General features: G+C 50.8%; 1 protein-coding gene across 5 annotated transcripts in view; it reads left to right on the forward strand.

Annotated features, from left to right (window-relative positions):
• The window catches only part of LOC135915464 (uncharacterized), a 79,762-nt gene that overhangs the window by 37,021 nt on the left and 20,799 nt on the right, over window positions 1-21,942 (forward strand). For 2 of the 5 annotated variants that reach the window (XR_011512197.1, XM_070534122.1), the window contains 3 exons: window positions 8,089-8,184; window positions 11,210-11,318; window positions 13,954-14,008. Coding sequence is in view for 2 of the 5 variants with exons in the window: in XM_065448547.1 (XP_065304619.1) it covers window positions 8,165-8,184; window positions 11,210-11,318; window positions 13,954-14,008 (184 nt within the window). In the remaining 3 variants the exon portion in view is untranslated. The other 3 variants (XM_065448547.1, XM_065448548.2, XR_010568628.2) reach the window with 3 other exon arrangements.

Here is a 21,942-nt window from a genome sequence, read left to right on the forward strand (position 1 = left end):
GAACACCGATAAACATGCAGTGCGACGCAACTCGAGAAATAATATTGAAAGGTCAAATAATTTAGAAGAAAAAAAGATTGAATCGTTGCGACGGCACATCACAGTCCCCGTAGGCGTCGAAGTCTCTACAGTGAAGTTATTTTTGAACAGCTCTGATAGCACCCACGCAACAATGGTTGCTTGCATACTGTCAAATGCTCATATTCTGCGGCCTAAAGCTCATGGCACGGTGCGAAAACGCGCGCGCGGAGAAAGCGAAACAGTGCGCGGACAAGCATGCAGACGCGCAGTCGGTCGCTGCGAATCTACGCGATCGCTGCATTGAGCTTTGTTCTATTAGGCTCCATTTAGTTATACAAACACTATAAGAACATATTTCACATACGAACTTGGGGCGGCCACATACGAGATGACGCCGTACATCAAACCGCTCCCAGGAACAGTACGTGGAGTCGTGCACGGCATCACTGCGTGTACGACGGAGAAACGACTTGCGGAACTGCTGGCAGCCAACAACTGTGGCATCCTGCATGCGAGGATGCTCGGCAAATCCACCTCAGCAGTTATCACCTTCGAAGGTCCGCACATCCCTTTCTATGTGAAGGTGGCCGGCTCGTACACACGTTGCCGCCCATACCGCAGATCGGTACAGTATTGCAAGGCCTGCGGAGAAATCGGCCACCGGCAGGACGTATGCCCCAACCCAGACAAACACATTTGCAACAGGTGCGGGGTGCAGAACCCACAAACAGATCATGATTGCCAGTTGCAGTGCAAACTATGTGGGCTGCCTCACGAGACGGCAAGCAAGGAGTGCGAGAAAAGGCTCAAGCCAAGACCCCCACCCCTGTACGTGAGGGAGAGAAGTAAATCAAGAGGCCGACAACCACCTATAACAAGGGAGACAAGTTCAAGCTCCTCGGAATATCGAACAAGTAAGCCACAGCAAGAACAGCAGAAGATCAGCTGGGCGGAAGTGATAGCCAGTTCCAAGTCGACAAACGACCAATTTCTCTCACTGCCGACACAAGAGCGAAATTCAAGATACGAGGAAACCATCGCCTCCCTCAGAAGGCAAAACGCCGACCTGATGAAGCGGAATGAAGTGCTCATGAAGCGTCTAGAAGAGCAAGAAGGACGTCAGGAGGAACGGGACAAAAGAGCTCAGGCCAGGGAACAAGCCCTGGAGAGGAAGCTCCAACATCTCATTGAGCAATTGCAAAAACAGCAGACACCGACCATAACGCCATTGCCGCCGAGGGAACATACTCCCCCGATAGAGGACCTAGAATCGGGAATAGAGTACAAGGTGAACAAGGCCCGAACCGAAGACAAGACCGAACTGAGAAATGAATTCCGAGCCGAACTGGCTCAGGCCGTCGACACCATAAGCAAGTCTGTGGCAGCCACCGTCCAAGCAGCCTTACAAACGCTCCGCCAGGAGATCAACCAGATGGGCAACGAGCTCAACCAACGCATCTCCATCCTAGAAAGGGAAAAAGAGCAGGCAAGGAAAAAGCCAAAATACCCCATCAGAGAAGCCCAGATGAACGAGACTCTGGGAAGCCAAGATGGCGAATAAAATAGCAAAGAAGAAAGAAGCGACCGAAACCCTCAAAATTTGGCAGTGGAATTGCAGAGGAATAAATCGGAAACGGCAAAATTTACTTCACCTATGCACCCTACACCAACCTGACGTCATCGCGTTACAGGAAACAGAGACAAATAATATTACGATGCGTGGCTACAAAACGCACATTGCCCAAGGAAGGACCAGGACCGCCGTCCTCATCAAGAAGCACTACACGACGCAGCAGCACGAAATCAACCACAGAATCGAGCACACTCTGATTGAGCTGGTTCCTCCCAAGAAAACCCTGCAGAGCCTCTACATCCTGAATGTATACAGTCCTCCGCGCGACACGCTAAAGGACTTGGACAAGTTACTGAGAGAAGTGAAGAAAGTCAACGATGGTCAGAAACTTCTCGTGGTGGGCGACTTTAACGCTCCACACGTGGCTTGGGGCTACCGATCAACCAACAAGAAGGGTATGGACGTGCACAACGCGGCACAACACCACCAGCTGACGTTGTGGACCGATCCTCTAATACCAACTAGAATCGGCAACAGTGTCTCCAGAGACACCAGCCCAGACCTGACCTTCTCCACTGGCTTCAGGCAAGTCGAGTGGTCGAGACTGGACGAGACTCTGGGCAGCGACCATCATATCATCCAGACCGAAATCATGCACCACAAAACCCCTGTGAGATTAGGTCAAGCCAAAATTACAGACTGGCCTGCTTTCCGCAAAGATGAACACCCCAGCAGCCTAGAGAACATCGAGGAGTGGACCAAGAAGGTGATGGACTTGGTTACCAAGTACACAAAGACCATCCAACTCACTGCGGACAATCCCGAAGTCGACCCACACCTACTTCACCTCTGGGAGGCCAGGCGAGGACTTTTGAAGAGATGGAAGAAGCAGAAGAGAAACCGCAAACTCAAGATCCGCATTGCCGCAATCTCGCGGCAGGCGGAGGAGTATGCTGAAAAACTCGGACGTCAGAACTGGAATCAAGTGTGCGACCAGTTACAGGGAACCCTCAGCAACCGAAAGACCTGGGCCATTTTAAAGACCCTTCTGGCGAAGACGGAATCAAAAACTGTCACGGGGCAACACATACAAAGACTTATACACAACTTCCAGGGAACCGAAGAAGAAGCGCTCGAAGCCATCACTGCGAAATACATCGGAGACGAGCAACAACGGAAGACGCAGCCAGTCATTCACCCGGAGTACGAGGGGGAACCCAATCCGGATTTAGACCAACCTTTCACCAAGTCGGAGATCGTGGCAGCCATAAGAAATCTCACAAGAAACACGACGCCCGGCAGGGATAAAATTAACAACAAGACCCTCCGTAACCTGGACGACGGGGCGACGGAGAGTTTGCTAAAGTATATCAATGAAAGCTGGGAGACGGGCAGTATACCGGCTTCCTGGAAGCACGCGGACGTAATGATGATCCCGAAACCCGGCAAGCCCATCAACCTACAGAACCTGCGTCCGATCTCTCTTACGTCATGCGCGGGAAAACTCTTCGAGCACATGGTCCACAATCGTCTCTCGCCCTACCTGGAAGAAGGTGGGCACCTGCCGAACACTATGTTCGGTTTCCGGCCTAACCTCTCCACCCAGGACATTCTACTTCAGCTTAAAGAAGAAGTCATCAACGGCCTCAGCACATGCCACAAGAGTGCCATCCTGGCACTCGACGTGAAGGGAGCCTTCGACAACGTCTCACACGAAGCAGTGCTGAACAGCCTACAACATACCAACTGCGGACGGCGGACATACAACTACGTCCGGGACTTCCTGACGGGTAGAACGGCGACCATAGGCCTGGGGAATCTCAGGACCAAGAAGTTCCCAGTACCGCAGAAAGGAACCCCCCAGGGGTCGGTGATCTCCCCGTTGCTGTTCAATATAGCGATGAGGGGATTGCCGAACCTCTTGGAGAACATCAGGGGTATCCGTCACGCAATATATGCAGACGACCTGACCATGTGGACGTGCACGGGATCGGCGGGCGAACAACAAGACGCCCTGCAGGAAGCCATCGACAGGACCGAGCATTATCTACACCACTGCGGTCTTTCATGCGCGCCGGAAAAGTCGGAGCTCCTGATCCTCAAAAATAGGACAAGAGGGCGGCCTCCGCAGGACACACCTGACCCAACGTTGACACTAAATGGAGTCAACATACCCAAGGTGGACACACTTCGTATTCTGGGCCTCACTTTCCAGAAGGACGGTGCCGGTCTCGCCGCCATTAAAAAACTGCAAGCGACAGTTATCCAAGTCGCGCACTTGGTGCGAAGAGTGACAAACAAAAAGCACGGCCTGAAAGAGCAGGACACAATCAGATTAATACAAGCCCTGATAATCAGCAGAGTCACTTACGGCACCCCGTACCTGGGTCTCAAGAACAGCGAGAGAGACAAATTGAACACCCTAATACGAAAAACCTACAAGCTGGCACTGGGGCTTCCACCGACGACGTCGACGGAGAAGCTGCTCAGCCTGGGCATACACAATACTTGGGAGGAACTTGTAGAGGCCCACAAGACCAGCCAGATAGAGCGACTCAAGCTCACCAGCACGGGTAGGGACATGCTAATAAGACTGGGCTACCCAGTCGAATATGAGTCTACAAAACAGCGGGTTCCTCTACCCCTGAGGGAGAAGATCACGGTGGCCAGCATCCCGAGAAACATGCACCCTGAATACCACAGAGAAAGGAGGCGAGCGAGAGTGAAAGCTCTACGTAAGGCCTACGAAGGACCAAAACAAGGAGAAGTCCGATACACCGACGCGGCAAAGTACAAGAACAGAGCGGCCCACGCTATCAGCGTGATCAACGGCCAAGGACAAGAGGTAGCTGCGGCCTCGGTAAACACTACAGACATCGACTGCGCGGAAGAAACGGCGATAGCCCTGGCGGCCACTACGGGCCAGCGAGAGGAAGATCTACTCACAATCATCACCGACTCGCAAACAGCATGTAGAAATTACCAAAAAGGCCGCATTTCCAAACAAGCCCTGAGCATCCTCGAAAAACGAGACAATTTTCCTGAACTGTACATTGTCTGGGCCCCGGGACACGAGTCCCTGGCGGGTAATGTAGCGGCTAATGCCGCTGCCCGAGATCACATTCTCCGGGCTATCCCACCAGGTTCACGAGCGCCGGTAGACCAACAAGATAGCGTCCCGAAAAGATACGCCGATATCCTGAGCCACTACAGGCTGAGTAGGAGGATCTATCCGCCCCCGCATCCCCAGCTGACAAGAGAAGAGGCGGTGATGTTCCGAAAACTACAGACCGGCACATTCCCGCACGGCACCCTGCTACACGCGATGTACCCTACGAGCTATACCCACAAATGCGCTTTCTGCTCTAGGCCCAATACCCTCTACCACATGGTATGGGAATGTCAGCAAAACCCATCGACACCGCCCATCACCGGACCAACCGTCGAGCAGTGGGAGGCCCAGCTGACAAGCTCGAGCCCTGAAGACCAGCATCGCCTGGTGAGCAGGGCCAAGTTATCAGCTCAGGCCCACGGCATCCTGGACTAGGGAAGCCGCCCACCTCGGACGATTTTACCGTCGGCTCATTTCTACTAATAAAGTTTATTCCTCCTCACATAGCTTGCTCTCAGCGTTTACCTGCCTTTCACGCAAGAAGCCGGTTCGGGAGACTCCATCGCGGCGACTGCGCGCAGTGGCGTTCACTGTACGTATTCGGTAAACAGATAGCGTCTGTAAACGATTGTGTGCTTTCAGTTTGCCCAAGATTATTACTTAGAGAGTAAAAAACTTCTCTCGTTTCGAAAGTACTTACAGAAATGTCCGGGAGAGCTCCCGCGTGGTTTTCAGTCAGCGCTGACAGCAAAACCTATGAGGAGCGCGCCGCGTGATCCCTCATACTACGCAAGCGAGGCGCTTCCGCTAGATGGCGACTCCGTAACTCCTCGCCGCCAATACCAAGCGCTGGGTCAGAAGTTCGAATCCAAACAGCAGAACGGCCTCATTCCAATAGATGTTAAAGTAAAATAAAGTATACCCGAGATTCCAATACACCCTAATGCGAAAAATGGGCACGCTCTATACGTATCATCATTTCGCGATAAATAGGCTCGTGTGGAGAACATGTCTCGTGCTGCACGCTTCAAACGCAGCGAAGTGTGGCACGATTGCGTCGTTAATCGGGAGGTCGCGAGAGGCTGCACATGATTGACGCGTGGGCGCCGTTCACAGAATTGCAAACTACTCTTTTTTTGTTTTCTTATCAGACTACTCCCCATACTTTCACGGGTAAAACGCCCTGCTGATCTCTTTCTGCGACGCAAACTGGGAACTCGGCTAACATAGCTCCTGCTAAATGTTAGTATGGAATTCCTGGACAAGGCCGAGAGTGAAAGTGCTGCAGACGATCGGCGCGAAATGTCACGGTCAATTTCTGTCGGTGATTCTGTTTTGGTGCGCTCAGTGCGAGGTCAAGTTATTAAATGGTTGCCAGGAAAAGTGACACGAGTGAAGTCACTACGTACATATTTGGTAATTGTCGGAAGCCGCGTGCGATACGGACATGCCGATAATTTGAGAAGGACTTTTCTGAAAAGAGACGAGAACTCTGAGCACCGTGAAATTGATATGCCGCACGCTGCGCAAGTGCTGCGGTAGAGCCACTCGTAGAAAAGTTGGGAAGGAGTGTTTCATCGAACGCGCGGCAGCGTTTCATCGAAGGCTTGGTAGCGCTGCATCCAACGCGCTGCGGCGTTGCGTCGAAGGCTTGGTAGCGCTGCATCAAACGCGCTGCGGCGTCGCATCGAACGCGGCTCGGGAGAGTGCCGCGACTGTGATTGGGGGACTCGTGTGTTCTGAGCATTTGCTATGTGAGGTGACAGTTTGCTTCGTCGCTCCGACTCGGACTGTATAGGCCAGATGGCATACAGACGTTTCACAAGTACGTCTCGGCGTTTCTCCCAACAGGCTTCGGCCATCGGCACTTGCCAGTACCCGGGGCGCAGATCCAACGAAGAGAACTCTGCTTCTTGCAGGCAATCCAGGACGTCGTCGATGCGCGTCGATACATGCTTGCGACTAATCTTGTTAAGCCGGCGGTAATCGACGCACAATCTGATTGAGCCATCTTTTTTCCGCACCGGCACAACCGAAGACGCCGAAGGTCTGTGGGATGCTGGATCACACCCCGTTTCAGCATGTCGTCAACGTGTTCGTCACAGACAAGGTATTCGGCTGTGGGAACAGGGTATTGACGCTGGCGCAGCGGAGCATTGTGACCGGTGTCAATACGGTGAACAACCACTGACGTGTGCCCAACAAAGGTAGGCCAAAGTCGAAAGAAGCCCGCAAGGTTGAATAAGTTCAACTTGACCGCGTTGAGCTGGCGGACGCACGTTATCGACGGTATGCAAGAAAATATCCAGGGAACGTGAGGCTAGCACGGCAGCAAAGCTGGCGGCACCGAACGGATGGAAAACACTGGCCCACATTGTGGCAGTCGACCACCTCGCGCGGTACGCCGAAACTGCCGCCCACCCGGCAGTGCCCGATGTTGCCTCTTTCCTGCTTCGTCGATTCACCCTTCGTCATGGCCACCTCAGGAACTGCTCAGTCATCGCGGAAGCGTCTGCCTGCTCGAAGTAATTGAAAGGATTCTTAAAGAGTGCCATGTCAATTTCGTTCATCGTACGACTACGGCGCACCGTCCTTAAACCAGGTACCTTACGAAGCTCTTCAACCGTACGCTCGGCAACATACTTGCCACGCACGTCGCCTCCGACCGCACAAATTGGGACATCATTCTGCCCTTCGTGGCCTACGCGTAGAACACCGGCACTCGAAGCCGTACCGGCTTTCCACCCGTTTTCTTACTTTGCGGTGGGCCCCTGTGGCACACCAACGACACAATTCTTCCACACGGGCTGGCGGTGACACCACTTCTGCACCGACCTTCCTTCCTGGAACGCTTGTGTGGCTCTCGCTTCCTTCCGCTGCACCTGGCTCTCTTCGAAAGCGCTACCCAAGTACGAAGCGCGCTACCGTGTCTTCGAACGCGTATCCCCGTCAACTACGTGATCGAACCCGTTGAACCGCCTTCGGACATGCGCCGTCGTGGACGAGACATAGTCAACGTCGAGCGCCTCAAGCCGTATACTACGATTCACTCTAATTGAGGAGCTGTTAGGTCGCCGGTCGGCTGCCTGTTCGTTCCCCGGGGTAATTGATGCGAAGAACAGGGACGCTGTAGTGGGTCGCCTTCTCCAGCGCTTTTGCCCGGGGAACGCCGCGCGTGGTCAGAAGCGCGTGAGGCCGCTTGTTCGGTGGCTTTTTCCAGAACAACCTCCAGGAATCCCAAAGGTAAGAACCTCTTGGAGCTGTCGAGTCTTCTAGCGGTTTGGTGTTCTACGGACGCTGGTATCGGGTTTCAAGCCGTGAATGTCGGTTCCAATTCTCGGTGACAAATACACGCCTTAAATTCTGATTCTTTATTTTTCAGGAACTTGGGATGGAAACGCTCGTAATCCTCAACCGGCATTGCGTCCCCAAACGGGAGCAGATAGGTCCCCTCCACGATGCGGCATTGCCCTTCGGGGTATGTGACTGTTTTCTGTTTATACAGATATACCTTTCTTTTAGTTCTGAGAAGCTATTAACGAAGTCAACTATACAAAATGTTGCGTAAAGTTTGGGAATTTGAATTCGTTCTACGTTATTAAAGGCTGCGTTTAAATAAGAAGAACGTTATCTGGCAGAGACACTAAAGACTGCTTACATGTGGGAATGCGAAAGCATTTGCCGTTCGTAGAACCTAGGAATGTCATGAGTGTGTTCATGCACTTTCCACGCATGAACACACTCATGAGAGCACGCACTATAGGCGCACCTTGAGTCAGCCAGAACCGTGGAGCCGAAGTGGCGTCGGCGAAGGGTGCTCATCTCGCATCCCGGAGGCCAAGGGTTAGTTCCCATCCAGACCTAAATGTACATTTCCTTTTCGAAGCCATTAATTTACTTTGTTTACAGAAACCCCCCGAGAAGTTTGATGTCAATTCGAGCATTCTTGACGCGTTTTTACTCTTTGCGACGCGAGGCAGTTTTGGTATCATCTTTCGGTGGCGCCGACGCCGACGGATCTTCGTGTAAAGGGGCATACAATGCACTAGCGTTAAGATATTTTTGCGGCAAAGTTCCTCTGGTAGGTCTTTCAAGACATTCTTGAAATTTGGTCAATGTGAAATTACACTAGAGCGATTCTTGCTCCGAGCACGCTTATTCAGACAAATTCCTGCTGCATGCGCAACTGGCAGTAGGAATGCCGCTGAAAAAAATTGTTAACGAGAAGGACTATAACCGTGGCTTGTCCGTTCTCTTTTTGTTGCGATAACAATTATATGGAAACTCTAGGCGCATTTATGCCGTCGCTGTCGCCTTGATGTTCCGCACAAATTCCAAACGCGATAGCGTCTTCGACGAGCGCCGTACGATGTACGCGCGAGTGAACGTTCGCGAGGCTCAGCCGACGATCGCGGCTCAATTTGGCCCGCGCGACGGAGGACGGCGTGGCGGAATCGCGCCGTCTTCTGTCGCGCGCGAGGCACAGTAGGAGGAGGAGAGGGAGGGAGAGGGGGGCGTCCTACTCCGGTGGCTGCTGCTTACGGCGCGGTCGCGCGGGTGCCGCATCATGCAAGCGATCTGCGAAGTGGACTGAGTACACGGAGTGCCGGTAGCATCGTACGCGATGTCCTTACGACTCTTCTTTGCCGTTGCAACGAGAGACAGCACGAAGGTCGATTCTTAGAACGACAGAAAGCTGAGCTAGTTGGTAAGGATTCATTATGCAAAAAAAAGGTGAGGCGTGCAGAAAGGACACAAGAGAAGAGAGGTGGACAATACGAGCGCCTTCTCTTCCCTTGTGTCCTGTCTGCACTCCTCACCGTTTTTCGCATAATGAAGGTCAATTCGCTCGCTGCCGCTGTCACGCTTCTTCATTGCAGCGTTTTGATCGTAAGATTCCGCGGTCGTTGTGCGAGGTGTGCTCATGCTTACCTGTGCAAGCGTGAAACCGTGCTTGTTAATTTATTTATTTATTTATTTATTTCTAGATACTGCGATCTTTTACAAGATCTTAGCAGGGTGGGAACATACAAGTACATCCACAAAAACATACAGTTTAAGCAATCATGCCGACGCTTGAATTCGAAAATGGCAAAAGGACAAAATGCATGGAAAAAGGAGCAAATAAAGTATGCGCGGTTGATTCATGAGTGCAGGTGCGCCTGAACACGAGATAAAGAATTTTCTGTAACGACTTTATTAGGAAGTTTATTCCAATCAACTATTGTTCTTGTAAAATAAGAATATTTGAAGCAGTTGTTGTGCGGTGTTAACGGGGTTACTGCTAGGGAGTGTTTATGACGAGCAGTATAACCAGTTAAAGGTGTTAAGATGTGTGAGGTATCAATATGGTAGTGGCCATTCATTAGTTGAAAAAAGAATTTTAATCGGGAGACACGATTTTGTTTTGTAATCGAAGAGAAGCCACTACGTTTAAGGAGATCTGTTATAGATGTTCGACCGTAAGAATTGTAGATGAATCTGACAGCTTTCTTTTGAATTCTTTCTAATTTCTCAATATTTGTTTTTGTGTAGGGGTCCCAAATGATTATTGCATATTCTAAAGTAGGACGAACTATTGTATTATATGCCAGGAGGCGGACAGTTGGTGTGGAGAACTTAAGCGACCGTCTGAGGGTGAATCTCGTCTGAAGGTGACCGTCTTCCGGAAGTACGCAATTATCATCGAAATTTAAAAGCACATCTTCGCTTACTTCAGCCTGCTTATTGAACTTTGTCAAAATATATGCACATTAACAGTAGGAAGAAGCGCACTGATCCAAACACCCTTGTTGATTGACGTCAGCTATTGGCCAATAGCTACCGCATATGGGAATCGGTTATAATGCGAAACAAAGCGTCCAGAAGACAGTAAGAATCAGGATCCTGTGGAAAAATGTGGCGCCTTTTGTGGGGCGGCCCCGGAGATAGTGCACAGCCGTGCCAATAAAGTTTTCATTGTTACTGTTTTGCACATTTAATATGTAAGTATGAAAAGTTGGAAGGTAAAAATATGCAGATACAACGCCCTGTGGGAATCGATGTAATTAAGTGAAGCTTTCTCTTCTGTTTGCGTTGATGGGCGGTGATGTATTGACCGCATACGACAGTCGTGATATGCAATGTTACCCTGGGTGCTCTGCTCGACGCTTTCTGCGAGCCTTTGTCTCCTCGGCACTAAGTGCACGCTTGGGCGCCATTCTGAGTTCTAGCGTTGTAGGTCGCAGAACAGCCTCCCCTCTCTCTATTTCTTCGCAAACATTCTCCCCGCCTGCTCCCTGCCCACCAGCTCCTGCACTCCATTTGTGGGGGCTCGCGCCTAGTCACGGCGTCGAGAGGGCACTGTGCACAGGCAATGCAGCGTAAATTTGACTAGAGCTTTTCGGGTCATCTTTGCGCCACACTCCTGTCATGTACGCTAAAGGCTCAGTGTCGCGAAAAATCCGCTGTCGACACCGCAGGCATCGCTAGGCGAATAATCAGTGTGAACCACCGCCACGCAGGTTCTCCGATATGACCCAACCAGGAGAAGTGTTCGCAGTCGACTGCCTGAGGCTGATCGTGCCGAGCAAGCAGAAAGTTGATCAACTAAATGAGGAACACCACAGTGCAGTAAGTGATTGCTTTTTGTTAATTCAAATACACTTCCTTGGTTTTTATCACAAGCTGTTAATGTATATATCAACTCTACCAATTTTACGTAAAGTTTACGAATTCAGAGAAACCTAAGCGGGCCCTGAACCACTTACATGTTTATCGAAGTGGAGGAAAGCATTCGAAGTTAAAATAGGCTATTTGATAAAAACTTTGTCACGAAAAGTACTTCGATGCATTCACCAGAAGCGGAGGCCTTTAACTGCCAAAGTTACGACAGAGCGAGGCGTGCTCACAAGGCACCGCCGTCTATATGTCACCGTGGCGCACAGTTCACATTTAATTTTGGATATTAATGTAGACACCACTCCCCCTATTTTGGCACCTGCGACGCGCCAAACTTAAGCCAAACGCAGTTGTCATGAGCGAGCAGCACAGCGCTGAGCCAGTGGACTCGTTAGGGTACCCTGCCGTATCTGCGCTACGTAGCAGGCCGCAGCTAAATGCAGATGTAGTCCGTACATCGCAGTGTTTGCTTTGTGCCCGACAAGACCCAAGTGTGTACTCGCCTTCGTACGATCCGGTCTGACCACGAAGCGTGGTGCGGACCGGCTTTGTCCTCCGCCTGCATGACTGGCGAATTGCCAGTCAGAATTTGCCCGCACTAAAATCTTTCAGAAATCATTTTTTTCACTTACGAGCGAAGAATGGAATCATTTACCAGAATGTATTGTTCAATGCGCATCTCATGTTTCATTTTAAAATATGTTGAAAAAGCACCTTTTGTAATCCCTCTACTCCTTAGGCAGCATTGCTGCCTGCAGTATTGTGTAAATAAATAAATAAACACTGGATGTAGTGTTGGTGCTAAAGAGTAAAATAGCTGGCTTGTTGCAGCACTGTGAAACCCGCACAAATTCTTAGGCGATTCTTAGCGTCGTCTGCGCAGCGTCTGCTTATAGTATGATAAATGGCAATGTATGTATGTATGAATGATGCAATGAGCGAAGAGTATTAGGTTGAAAATACCTGCGTGTTTTGATTGTCAAGTGAATACAAAATGAAATTTATGTTAGAAGCGAGTTAAGCATGCATATTTAATATCTTGTCTAAAATGAATCCCAAAATTGTAACACCGTAAGATATTGGCAGGACATGATTACTTAATGATACACCTGTAGGGGAGGTGGAATTGTTCTTTGAAGGTTATATTAAAAACAAAACAAAACATGTTCTTGAAAAACTGATTTGAAGATAATTTGGTGCTTTAGTGAGCACCACCTGTTGATATTGCCAAGTTCAGCGTACAGCTGATCTTGCAACACGGTCAGCGATCTTGCAACACGGTCAATCACTAGTGAGATGAATAAATGAATGTGTCATCGACATACAGGACGAACTCGTAACTGGTAAGCGCATCAGGTCGATTGTTTATGAACAGAAACAGTATGAGACCTAATGATAAACCTTGAGGAACATCAAATATGATAAAGTTAGCCAATAAAAGGTGGTCATTGCCAAATACAACTTGAGACCCATTAGTTATCTAGCCATGAAGTACCAGTGATTGCATAGTTCACTGCAGTTGATACAAAAGAACAGAATGGTTCAGAGTACCAAATGCTGTAGTTCGGTCAATGAATGCTGCTCCCACAACTAAGCCGGTGTCTATAGACCTGATTCTTTACGGCCTCATAGCGCGAGTGTCGGCGTAACCAAGCAAACGAGCACAACGGCGAAGGATCAAAGACCGACACGAAGTGAAGCAGAAAATTAAATGTGGCGATAGTGAAGAGCTTGCGAGGACGAAAGCGGGGGAGGGGAGGGTGCGGTGAAAGCGTGAGAATAAAAGCATGGTGCTCCGCATGACGAGTGCTTTGTGGCGGCGATGGCTGCGAGATGGCGCCAGAGTAAAGCGCATCGCCTGCATGGACGGAGCATTGCATTAGCAGAGGTTCGTCTGCAGCGGCTGCTGTGAACCCCGCCCACACATCACAATTAACCAGGCAGTCGTGAAACGCTTCGCTTAGTTTGCAAAGTGCTGCACGAGACAGATTGTCCGCGCCAGCCAATGTGTCTTGAAATGGAAACACTTAACCGCATTTTTTAACCTTCGGCTCGCGTGAAAGAATGTATGCAGAAGAACGCCACCTATATATACTGTGGCGAGGAAATGATATGTTGCCTTGAAGAAGAAAAATACACTTGTCGAAACGTTGGCTCCTGCTTTCACCTTGTCCTCGTTTTGCTCATCGTCTTGAATTTCCATCTCCCACCTTCCCCGTGTGTTCTAAAGAGGAATTAGGAATTTGCCTGCCTGGTGTTGGCATGCACTGTGCAACTATTTCTGCCTTTTCGTCGCTTAATGTTGTTGTTATTGTGTTGCTATATTGCTGTTCTTGTGAGAGTTTAATTAAATAACCATAAAGGCTTTCCGCCCCCTTGAAGTGGATCCATTGGGGTGAAGGTAGGGACAGAGGAGGAAGTCAGTTACGGTATAATTGACCATTTCATCATCATCGCTAACATCTAGGCTCTACATATACATCTAGTAGATCGTACCTCGCGCTGGCACGGGCGCGTGGAACAAGCCCTCGAGGTAAGCCCCCGTTGCCGCAACCAACCATTCGTCTGTTCGGTGCTCCTGTTCCAGGATCCTTCTACTCCTGTCTGTAGGCTCGACGCTTCATCAAGGACAGCATTTCAAGGTAAGCGCTGCAACTCTGGGGCGTTTGTGTAGGTGTTGGGTGCTTTGAGCTTGATTCTTGGCAATAATTAGGCGTCGTCCCGTCGATAGGTATCCGCTGCCATCACAGGGCCGGTGTACGCGCGTTGTTGCTACTTGATCGTGTCGAGAGCGTCTCGCAAGTGTCCTTACCTATGCTCCGTCTCGGAAAATCAGGTGCAACGCTGTGGAGGCTAGAGTTGCGTTTTGCAGCGGCAGCGTCCGCACTTAGAATCTAAATTGATGTTCTTGCTTGACTCGTGCTGCGCTCTGCTGTCATAAGTATCACTCGCTACAATTATCTGCAGTGATCGCATGATGGAGCCACGACCTCCATGTCGGTGCGTTTGTATGAATTCAATAGGCCAATGAGGTGTGATCACGCCACCTGAGGGCCACCAATGAGGTGTGATCACGCCACTTGTGTGATAGCCAGTGGCATGACGCAACGTGCCTTTAAAATGCTATGCAAGTCGAATAAACGCCACGTTGGCCAGGCTCTCTCACCCGGAACAGGCGTCTCCGCCAACTTCACTGCGTCGTCCTCTCGAACGCGAGGCCCCTCCGTCGACCGGCTTTACGTGAGACGGTACAGAATGGCGACGAGGATTTAGAAGAACCTGCTGTCTCAAACGCCGTAAGTGACAATTTTACTTATCTACTTCGCTCCCATACTCTTTCCTCGCATGCCTTCGGAGCTTCTGCGAATGCTGCAGCTGGCGTCGGCCTAGGCCTTGTTAGATATGGAGCTGGTTCCTGAGGCTACTTCGAGTTCCCCAAACCGCTTCGAGTGGCAGCACAGCTAATTGAGGAATGCAAAAGCAGGAAAGCGCATTCCAGAGAAGCGGCCGAGGCAACAAGTTTACGTGCCAACAAGTTCCTGCGCCGCCGGGATTAGCAGGTGGGCATCCGACAATGAAGCAGGTGCACGAGCGCCCTCCCCGCTCCTTCTCCAGCCTACAAGTGGATTACCAGTCTGCGTGGCAAGACCGCAGAGAGCCCCGACAGGTGTGCAACGCGACACGGGCGCCTACCATTGGCTGCAAGTGGCGTCATCGGAGTGGACTCTCCCATTGGTCAAACATGACGTGACTTGCATTGTAGGCAAACTTTTCGTTCACGCTTACTCACGTTTCTTTCCTGAAAGTCCTACAGGACACGTGACATAAACGAACAATTAAACTCGCGGGACTTACACACTCCGCAGAACCCTTAAAATAATGCGTCTTCTAGTAACTCTTTCCACGCACGCTCACTAAAGAAGTCAGAATACGGCTGCCCTCTACACACTAGCAACCCACTCATAAAGTCTGCTTCCTTCCGTCCACACAGGACACGCGCAAATGGAACTAAGAACGCTTCGCCGTGCAAATCATGCACTCACTGAAAATCTACGCGCTTAACCTTAGAAAATTCAAAACACTTAAAAAGAAAGAAGGTTAAATAACACATGCGCTTATAGGCCTCTGAACGATAACCTTGACCCTCAGGTTACTTACACACACAAAAAAAAGGCCTATCTACTGGTTAATGAGCATCTCGCGAGACTACATGTTTACATAAAACGCATCTTTCAAATCTCGAGCTTCTCAAACGAAAACACAAACAAAGCTCATACCTTTACATATTGAAAGAAAACCTAGTCTCAAATCGCGAAATTTTCCGATGCTCAAAAATAAAACAAGACACTTCATTTCTACGGAAACGCTCCTGGCCTCCCTTTCCAAACGCTTCCGTCTGACTCATACTTTGAGTCGAACCCGCGGTGGGCGTGGTCTGAAAGCTACTCTGGCTGCCGGGAGACAACAAAAGGGCTGATTCACTATCAGCTCCCCCAAGACGTTACGGTCTCCTGCCAATTTGCGTCCTCGCGCCCCGCTTTCAACACAAACTCGATTGACCGCGTCGCTACTCCCCACCTGGTCTCGTCCTACCACCTTGCGTTTCTTCGAACTGCACGCTGAGCTATAAAAAGAACTACGGAACGACGAGGAGCTTAACTGCCCCGTGCCCTTTGTCCGCGTCCGCGCAGAACATTCTTCGCGGTCCCCTTTTGACCTGTGGCTCGAACGTTCTGGATGCGTCAACATCGTCCTAGACGACCGCACCTTCTTCCTCGCGCCCTGCCCTCTTGGGGCTCTCGCCATCTTTGGCGGCGCAACATAAGTTACCGACTTTCGGTCTTTACCGCGCCTCTTTTTACGGCGCTTTCTCTTTGCACTCGCTTTCATGTCGCCTCGTGCCTCGTGCTGGCCGGTACACATTTCGTCGGCCCGGATCGGTCTCTTACCCGCACAGTCTGAGTGATTTACATTTAAATCTACACTCTCTTTGCCTCGACTGGCGGACAGCTCAACCGACTCTGGCACAATGCAGCAGGCTTTACTCGAGTAAGACAACTCGCACTCTTGCGAACTGCCCTCTACTACATTGCCCAGCTCACGCTGTGAATCGGCACACAGCCCGTCGGTATCGATCGCTGTCTCACGCGCACAGTCCGAATGATTAATAAGTGAATCATCCCTCTCTAGGCTACCTAGACTGGCGGAGAGCCGCACCGATCCCTGAACAATGCAGTTGTTTTCTCGTGAGCTACGGAGCTCGCCACCCCGAGAACTATTCTCAACTGCATCGTCCAGCTCGCACTTCTCTTGAGCAGTCATGTTAGACTGGTTCACTTCTCTCATGCAGTCCTGTTGGACTAATACTATTTTTCTCAAGCAGTCATGTTAGACTGAGTTAATTTCTGTAAATAAACCCCTTTTTCCTCGTTCTCGATGAGAAGCAGTTCTTCACTTCATCAACGATCTCAGCGTAAATAAGTTGGACGACGGCATGGGCCAGCTACCTTCGAATTCATGCCGTACTCCAATCTTGGCAAAGGACCACGGACGAAGGGATTGAGCCCCCAATCCTGACAGCCTTCTTCGTCTGGGGTCATCTTCGGAGACGCCTATTGCCTGCTTCCTTCGGATTCCCTAGCCGTAGACTTCTGCTTGCAACCCTACAGAATGGAGTCTTTTTAAACCTTCCTCTTGTCCTCGACTTACCTGGCCCTCCTCTGATTCCTTGGTACGGATGGAAGCAAAATTTCCAGGCACACATTAAAGCGGCGCGCGGGAGTGGATGGGAGGACGAGTGTCGAGCGTCGGCTCTCATCAGCGTTTTGGGCAGGGAAGGCTAAATGAAATACGACGCGGCAGAACAGGCTGAGACACAGCCGACAACTACCGCTGCAACGGGATGACGAAATGCTGCCCAGACGCCCAGTACGTCGACTACGGAGGCAAGGGCCACCACGAGCAAGTACGAGGAGCTGCTGAAGCTCTTGAATCGGTTATTCTCGGCAAACTCCTGGCGCAGAGACATCTGTTCAGAAGCCCAAGCAACTGCCGTTTGAGCGTTTCAGGGAACACGTCACGGCCCTCAAGGAAAAATAGCTCGCTTCCAAATTCGATGCTACGTACGACGACCGGATCCGAGATCAAATAATTAATGGAATTGCCAACCCACATATCGAACAAGTTTTTGGCTCACTGAGAACATTTGACCTTGGATAAAGCCGAAGAAATCGGCCGAGAATTGGAGGCGACGCAGAACGCCAACCAAGCGTTGGGCGACGCCGAGAGCGTTCAGCCCGTCGGAGCGGCGCAAGATGGCGGTTCAGTGGCACGGCGTTCAGGTAAACATGGCCATGGCCTCCCGCCCGGCAGGATGGACCGGCGTACTCGTGGTGGCCGAGCATTGTCGAACGCCTGCGCGACGCGTCAGCAGGACGGAGTTCTATCCAGGTGCAATCGGCCGAATGAAAATCGCTCGTTTTTCTACGCATCAAATCGGCCCACGTTACAATTGTGACGGCTTGTGGCAGGTACTTGGCGTCTTCAGAAATTGTCTGGCACGGAACAAAACTTGCAGCCGTACCAAGGGACACCTGGCTACTGTTTGACGGATGAAGAAACAAGGCGCATCGCCAGTTCAAAATGTTACTCCAGTGCAAACGGAAAGTGTCGAAACGGCATCGGTTCTTACCGTGATTTAATACTTCATTTCCAAGCACGAGGGACTTAGCATTTCCCTGGTCGTTGGTCAGGTGTGATTACGCCATCTGGGTGATAACCAATGGCGTGATGCAGCATCACCTTACAATGATATTGAAGTAAAAAGAAAAAATGCCGCGTTGGCCGGAAGAAGCGTCTCCGCCAGCCAAAATACGTCGTCCTCTCAGACGCTCGTGTGCGACGCTGTATTCTTGATCGTAATCGTGCGGAACTGTTCTTTGTACAGGCTGAGTGTTGTACGAAAAACGTTTTAATCTGTAGTTTACCGCGGGATGAGCGATGAGCTCGCACGGAAAGTGGTGAACTACTTTGTGCAAGGATTGTAAATATTGTAAATATTGTAAATATTTGACATTTATTTTGAGTTGCCTCTACCTCTTTAGTTAAAATGTTATTGTGTGTGACTAAAAGCTTCGTCGCAAGTGTGCGCATACGTGCGACGATATGAGGACAAGCACATTAGAAGCACCACAGACATGTTTTGTTCAGTTTCCACTGCGATTAATTGAAAACTATTCCACCGAGCCGGGGTGTCTGCCTCTTGCCCTACACGCAGCTAGAGAGGGGGGACGAAGCAGTCCCCATGCGTTGATGACGGTTCAGTTCCACTGCGAAAACCTTGCACGGACACTATATATTGAAATATATAGACACGAAGAAGTTCATTTTATTTAAGAGAAGGAGGTAACCAACTTGGCTATTTCTAATGGTATGAGTAACCTATGTCTGGAGAATGAATACGTTGCGATATGTTAACCCCGCTTCAAATTGCTCTCCATGCTCTTCTGACCCTGAAAAGAACTTGCAGTGACCCTTTGGTAGTGTTTTGCCAACGGCAGTTGAAATCCCCATGAAGGCTATGTGCATCATTATTGCTTCTCTTTCTAGCAAGCAATATAATTTACAACATTTATTTGGGATGAAAACATCGTCATGAAGAGGTCATAAATATATGTTATTGACTCAGTAACCGAAACGGGACCAAGCCGGTTTCATTCTAAATCGTAATGAATAACACTCGTCCACGCCAGCGCTTATACTCGGAGTCGCAGTGGAGGAGGAATAAACTTTATTAGTAGAAATGAGCCGACGGTAAAATCGTCCGAGGTGGGCGGCTTCCCTAGTCCAGGATGCCGTGGGCCTGAGCTGATAACTTGGCCCTGCTCACCAGGCGATGCTGGTCTTCAGGGCTCGAGCTTGTCAGCTGGGCCTCCCACTGCTCGACGGTTGGTCCGGTGATGGGCGGTGTCGATGGGTTTTGCTGACATTCCCATACCATGTGGTAGAGGGTATTGGGCCTAGAGCAGAAAGCGCATTTGTGGGTATAGCTCGTAGGGTACATCGCGTGTAGCAGGGTGCCGTGCGGGAATGTGCCGGTCTGTAGTTTTCGCAACATCACCGCCTCTTCTCTTGTCAGCTGGGGATGCGGGGGTGGATAGATCCTCCTACTCAGCCTGTAGTGGCTCAGGATATCGGCGTATCTTTTCGGGACGCTATCTTGTTGGTCTACCGGTGCTCGTGAACCTGGTGGGATAGCCCGGAGAATGTGATCTCGGGCAGCGGCATTAGCCGCTACATTACCCGCCAGGGACTCGTGTCCCGGGGCCCAGACAATGTACAGTTCAGGAAAATTGTCTCGTTTTTCGAGGATGCTCACGGCTTGTTTGGAAATGCGGCCCTTTTGGTAATTTCTACATGCTGTTTGCGAGTCGGTGATGATTGTGATTACATCTTCCTCTCGCTGGCCCGTAGTGGCCGCCAGGGCTATCGCCGTTTCTTCCGCGCAGTCGATGTCTGGAGTGTTTACCGAGGCCGCAGCTACCTCTTGTCCTTGGCCGTTGATCACGCTGATAGCGTGGGCCGCTCTGTTCTTGTACTTTGCCGCGTCGGTGTACCGGACTTCTCCTTGTTTTGGTCCTTCGTAGGCCTTACGTAGAGCTTTCACTCTCGCTCGCCTCCTTTCCTTGTGGTATTCAGGGTGCATGTTTCTCGGGATGCTGGCCACCGTGATCTTCTCCCTCAGGGGTAGAGGAACCCGCTGTTTTGTAGACTCATATTCGACTGGGTAGCCCAGTCTTATTAGCATGTCCCTACCTGTGCTGGTGAGCTTGAGTCGCTCTATCTGGCTGGTCTTGTGGGCCTCTACAAGTTCCTCCCAAGTATTGTGTATGCCCAGGCTGAGCAGCTTCTCCGTCGACGTCGTCGGTGGAAGCCCCAGTGCCAGCTTGTAGGTTTTTCGTATTAGGGTGTTCAATTTGTCTCTCTCGCTGTTCTTGAGACCCAGGTACGGGGTGCCGTAAGTGACTCTGCTGATTATCAGGGCTTGTATTAATCTGATTGTGTCCTGCTCTTTCAGGCCGTGCTTTTTGTTTGTCACTCTTCGCACCAAGTGCGCGACTTGGATAACTGTCGCTTGCAGTTTTTTAATGGCGGCGAGACCGGCACCGTCCTTCTGGAAAGTGAGGCCCAGAATACGAAGTGTGTCCACCTTGGGTATGTTGACTCCATTTAGTGTCAACGTTGGGTCAGGTGTGTCCTGCGGAGGCCGCCCTCTTGTCCTCTTTTTGAGGATCAGGAGCTCCGACTTTTCCGGCGCGCATGAAAGACCGCAGTGGTGTAGATAATGCTCGGTCCTGTCGATGGCTTCCTGCAGGGCGTCCTGTTGTTCGCCCGCCGATCCCGTGCACGTCCACATGGTCAGGTCGTCTGCATACATTGCGTGACGGATACCCCTGATGTTCTCCAAGAGGTTCGGCAATCCCCTCATCGCTATATTGAACAGCAACGGGGAGATCACCGACCCCTGGGGGGTTCCTTTCTGCGGTACTGGGAACTTCTCGGTCCTGAGATTCCCCAGGCCTATGGTCGCCGTTCTACCCGTCAGGAAGTCCCGGACGTAGTTGTATGTCCGCCGTCCGCAGTTGGTATGTTGTAGGCTGTTTAGCACTGCTTCGTGTGAGACGTTGTCGAAGGCTCCCTTCACGTCGAGTGCCAGGATGGCACTCTTGTGGCATGTGCTGAGGCCGTCGATGACTTCTTCTTTAAGCTGAAGTAGAATGTCCTGGGTGGAGAGGTTAGGCCGGAAACCGAACATAGTGTTCGGCAGGTGCCCACCTTCTTCCAGGTAGGGCGAGAGACGATTGTGGACCATGTGCTCGAAGAGTTTTCCCGCGCATGACGTAAGAGAGATCGGACGCAGGTTCTGTAGGTTGATAGGCTTGCCGGGTTTCGGGATCATCGTTACGTCCGCGTGCTTCCAGGAAGCCGGTATACTGCCCGTCTCCCAGCTTTCATTGATATACTTTAGCAAACTCTCCGTCGCCCCGTCGTCCAGGTTACGGAGGGTCTTGTTGTTAATTTTATCCCTGCCGGGCGTCGTGTTTCTTGTGAGATTTCTTATGGCTGCCACGATCTCCGACTTGGTGAAAGGTTGGTCTAAATCTGGATTGGGTTCCCCCTCGTACTCCGGGTGAATGACTGGCTGCGTCTTCCGTTGTTGCTCGTCTCCGATGTATTTCGCAGTGATGGCTTCGAGCGCTTCTTCTTCGGTTCCCTGGAAGTTGTGTATAAGTCTTTGTATGTGTTGCCCCGTGACAGCTTTTGATTCCGTCTTCGCCAGAAGGGTCTTTAAAATGGCCCAGGTCTTTCGGTTGGTGAGGGTTCCCTGTAACTGGTCGCACACTTGATTCCAGTTCTGACGTCCGAGTTTTTCAGCATACTCCTCCGCCTGCCGCGAGATTGCGGCAATGCGGATCTTGAGTTTGCGGTTTCTCTTCTGCTTCTTCCATCTCTTCAAAAGTCCTCGCCTGGCCTCCCAGAGGTGAAGTAGGTGTGGGTCGACTTCGGGATTGTCCGC

This window comes from Dermacentor albipictus, chromosome 2 (genome assembly GCF_038994185.2).
Source record: "Dermacentor albipictus isolate Rhodes 1998 colony chromosome 2, USDA_Dalb.pri_finalv2, whole genome shotgun sequence".
In the NCBI taxonomy this organism is placed as follows: Eukaryota; Metazoa; Arthropoda; class Arachnida; order Ixodida; family Ixodidae; genus Dermacentor; species Dermacentor albipictus.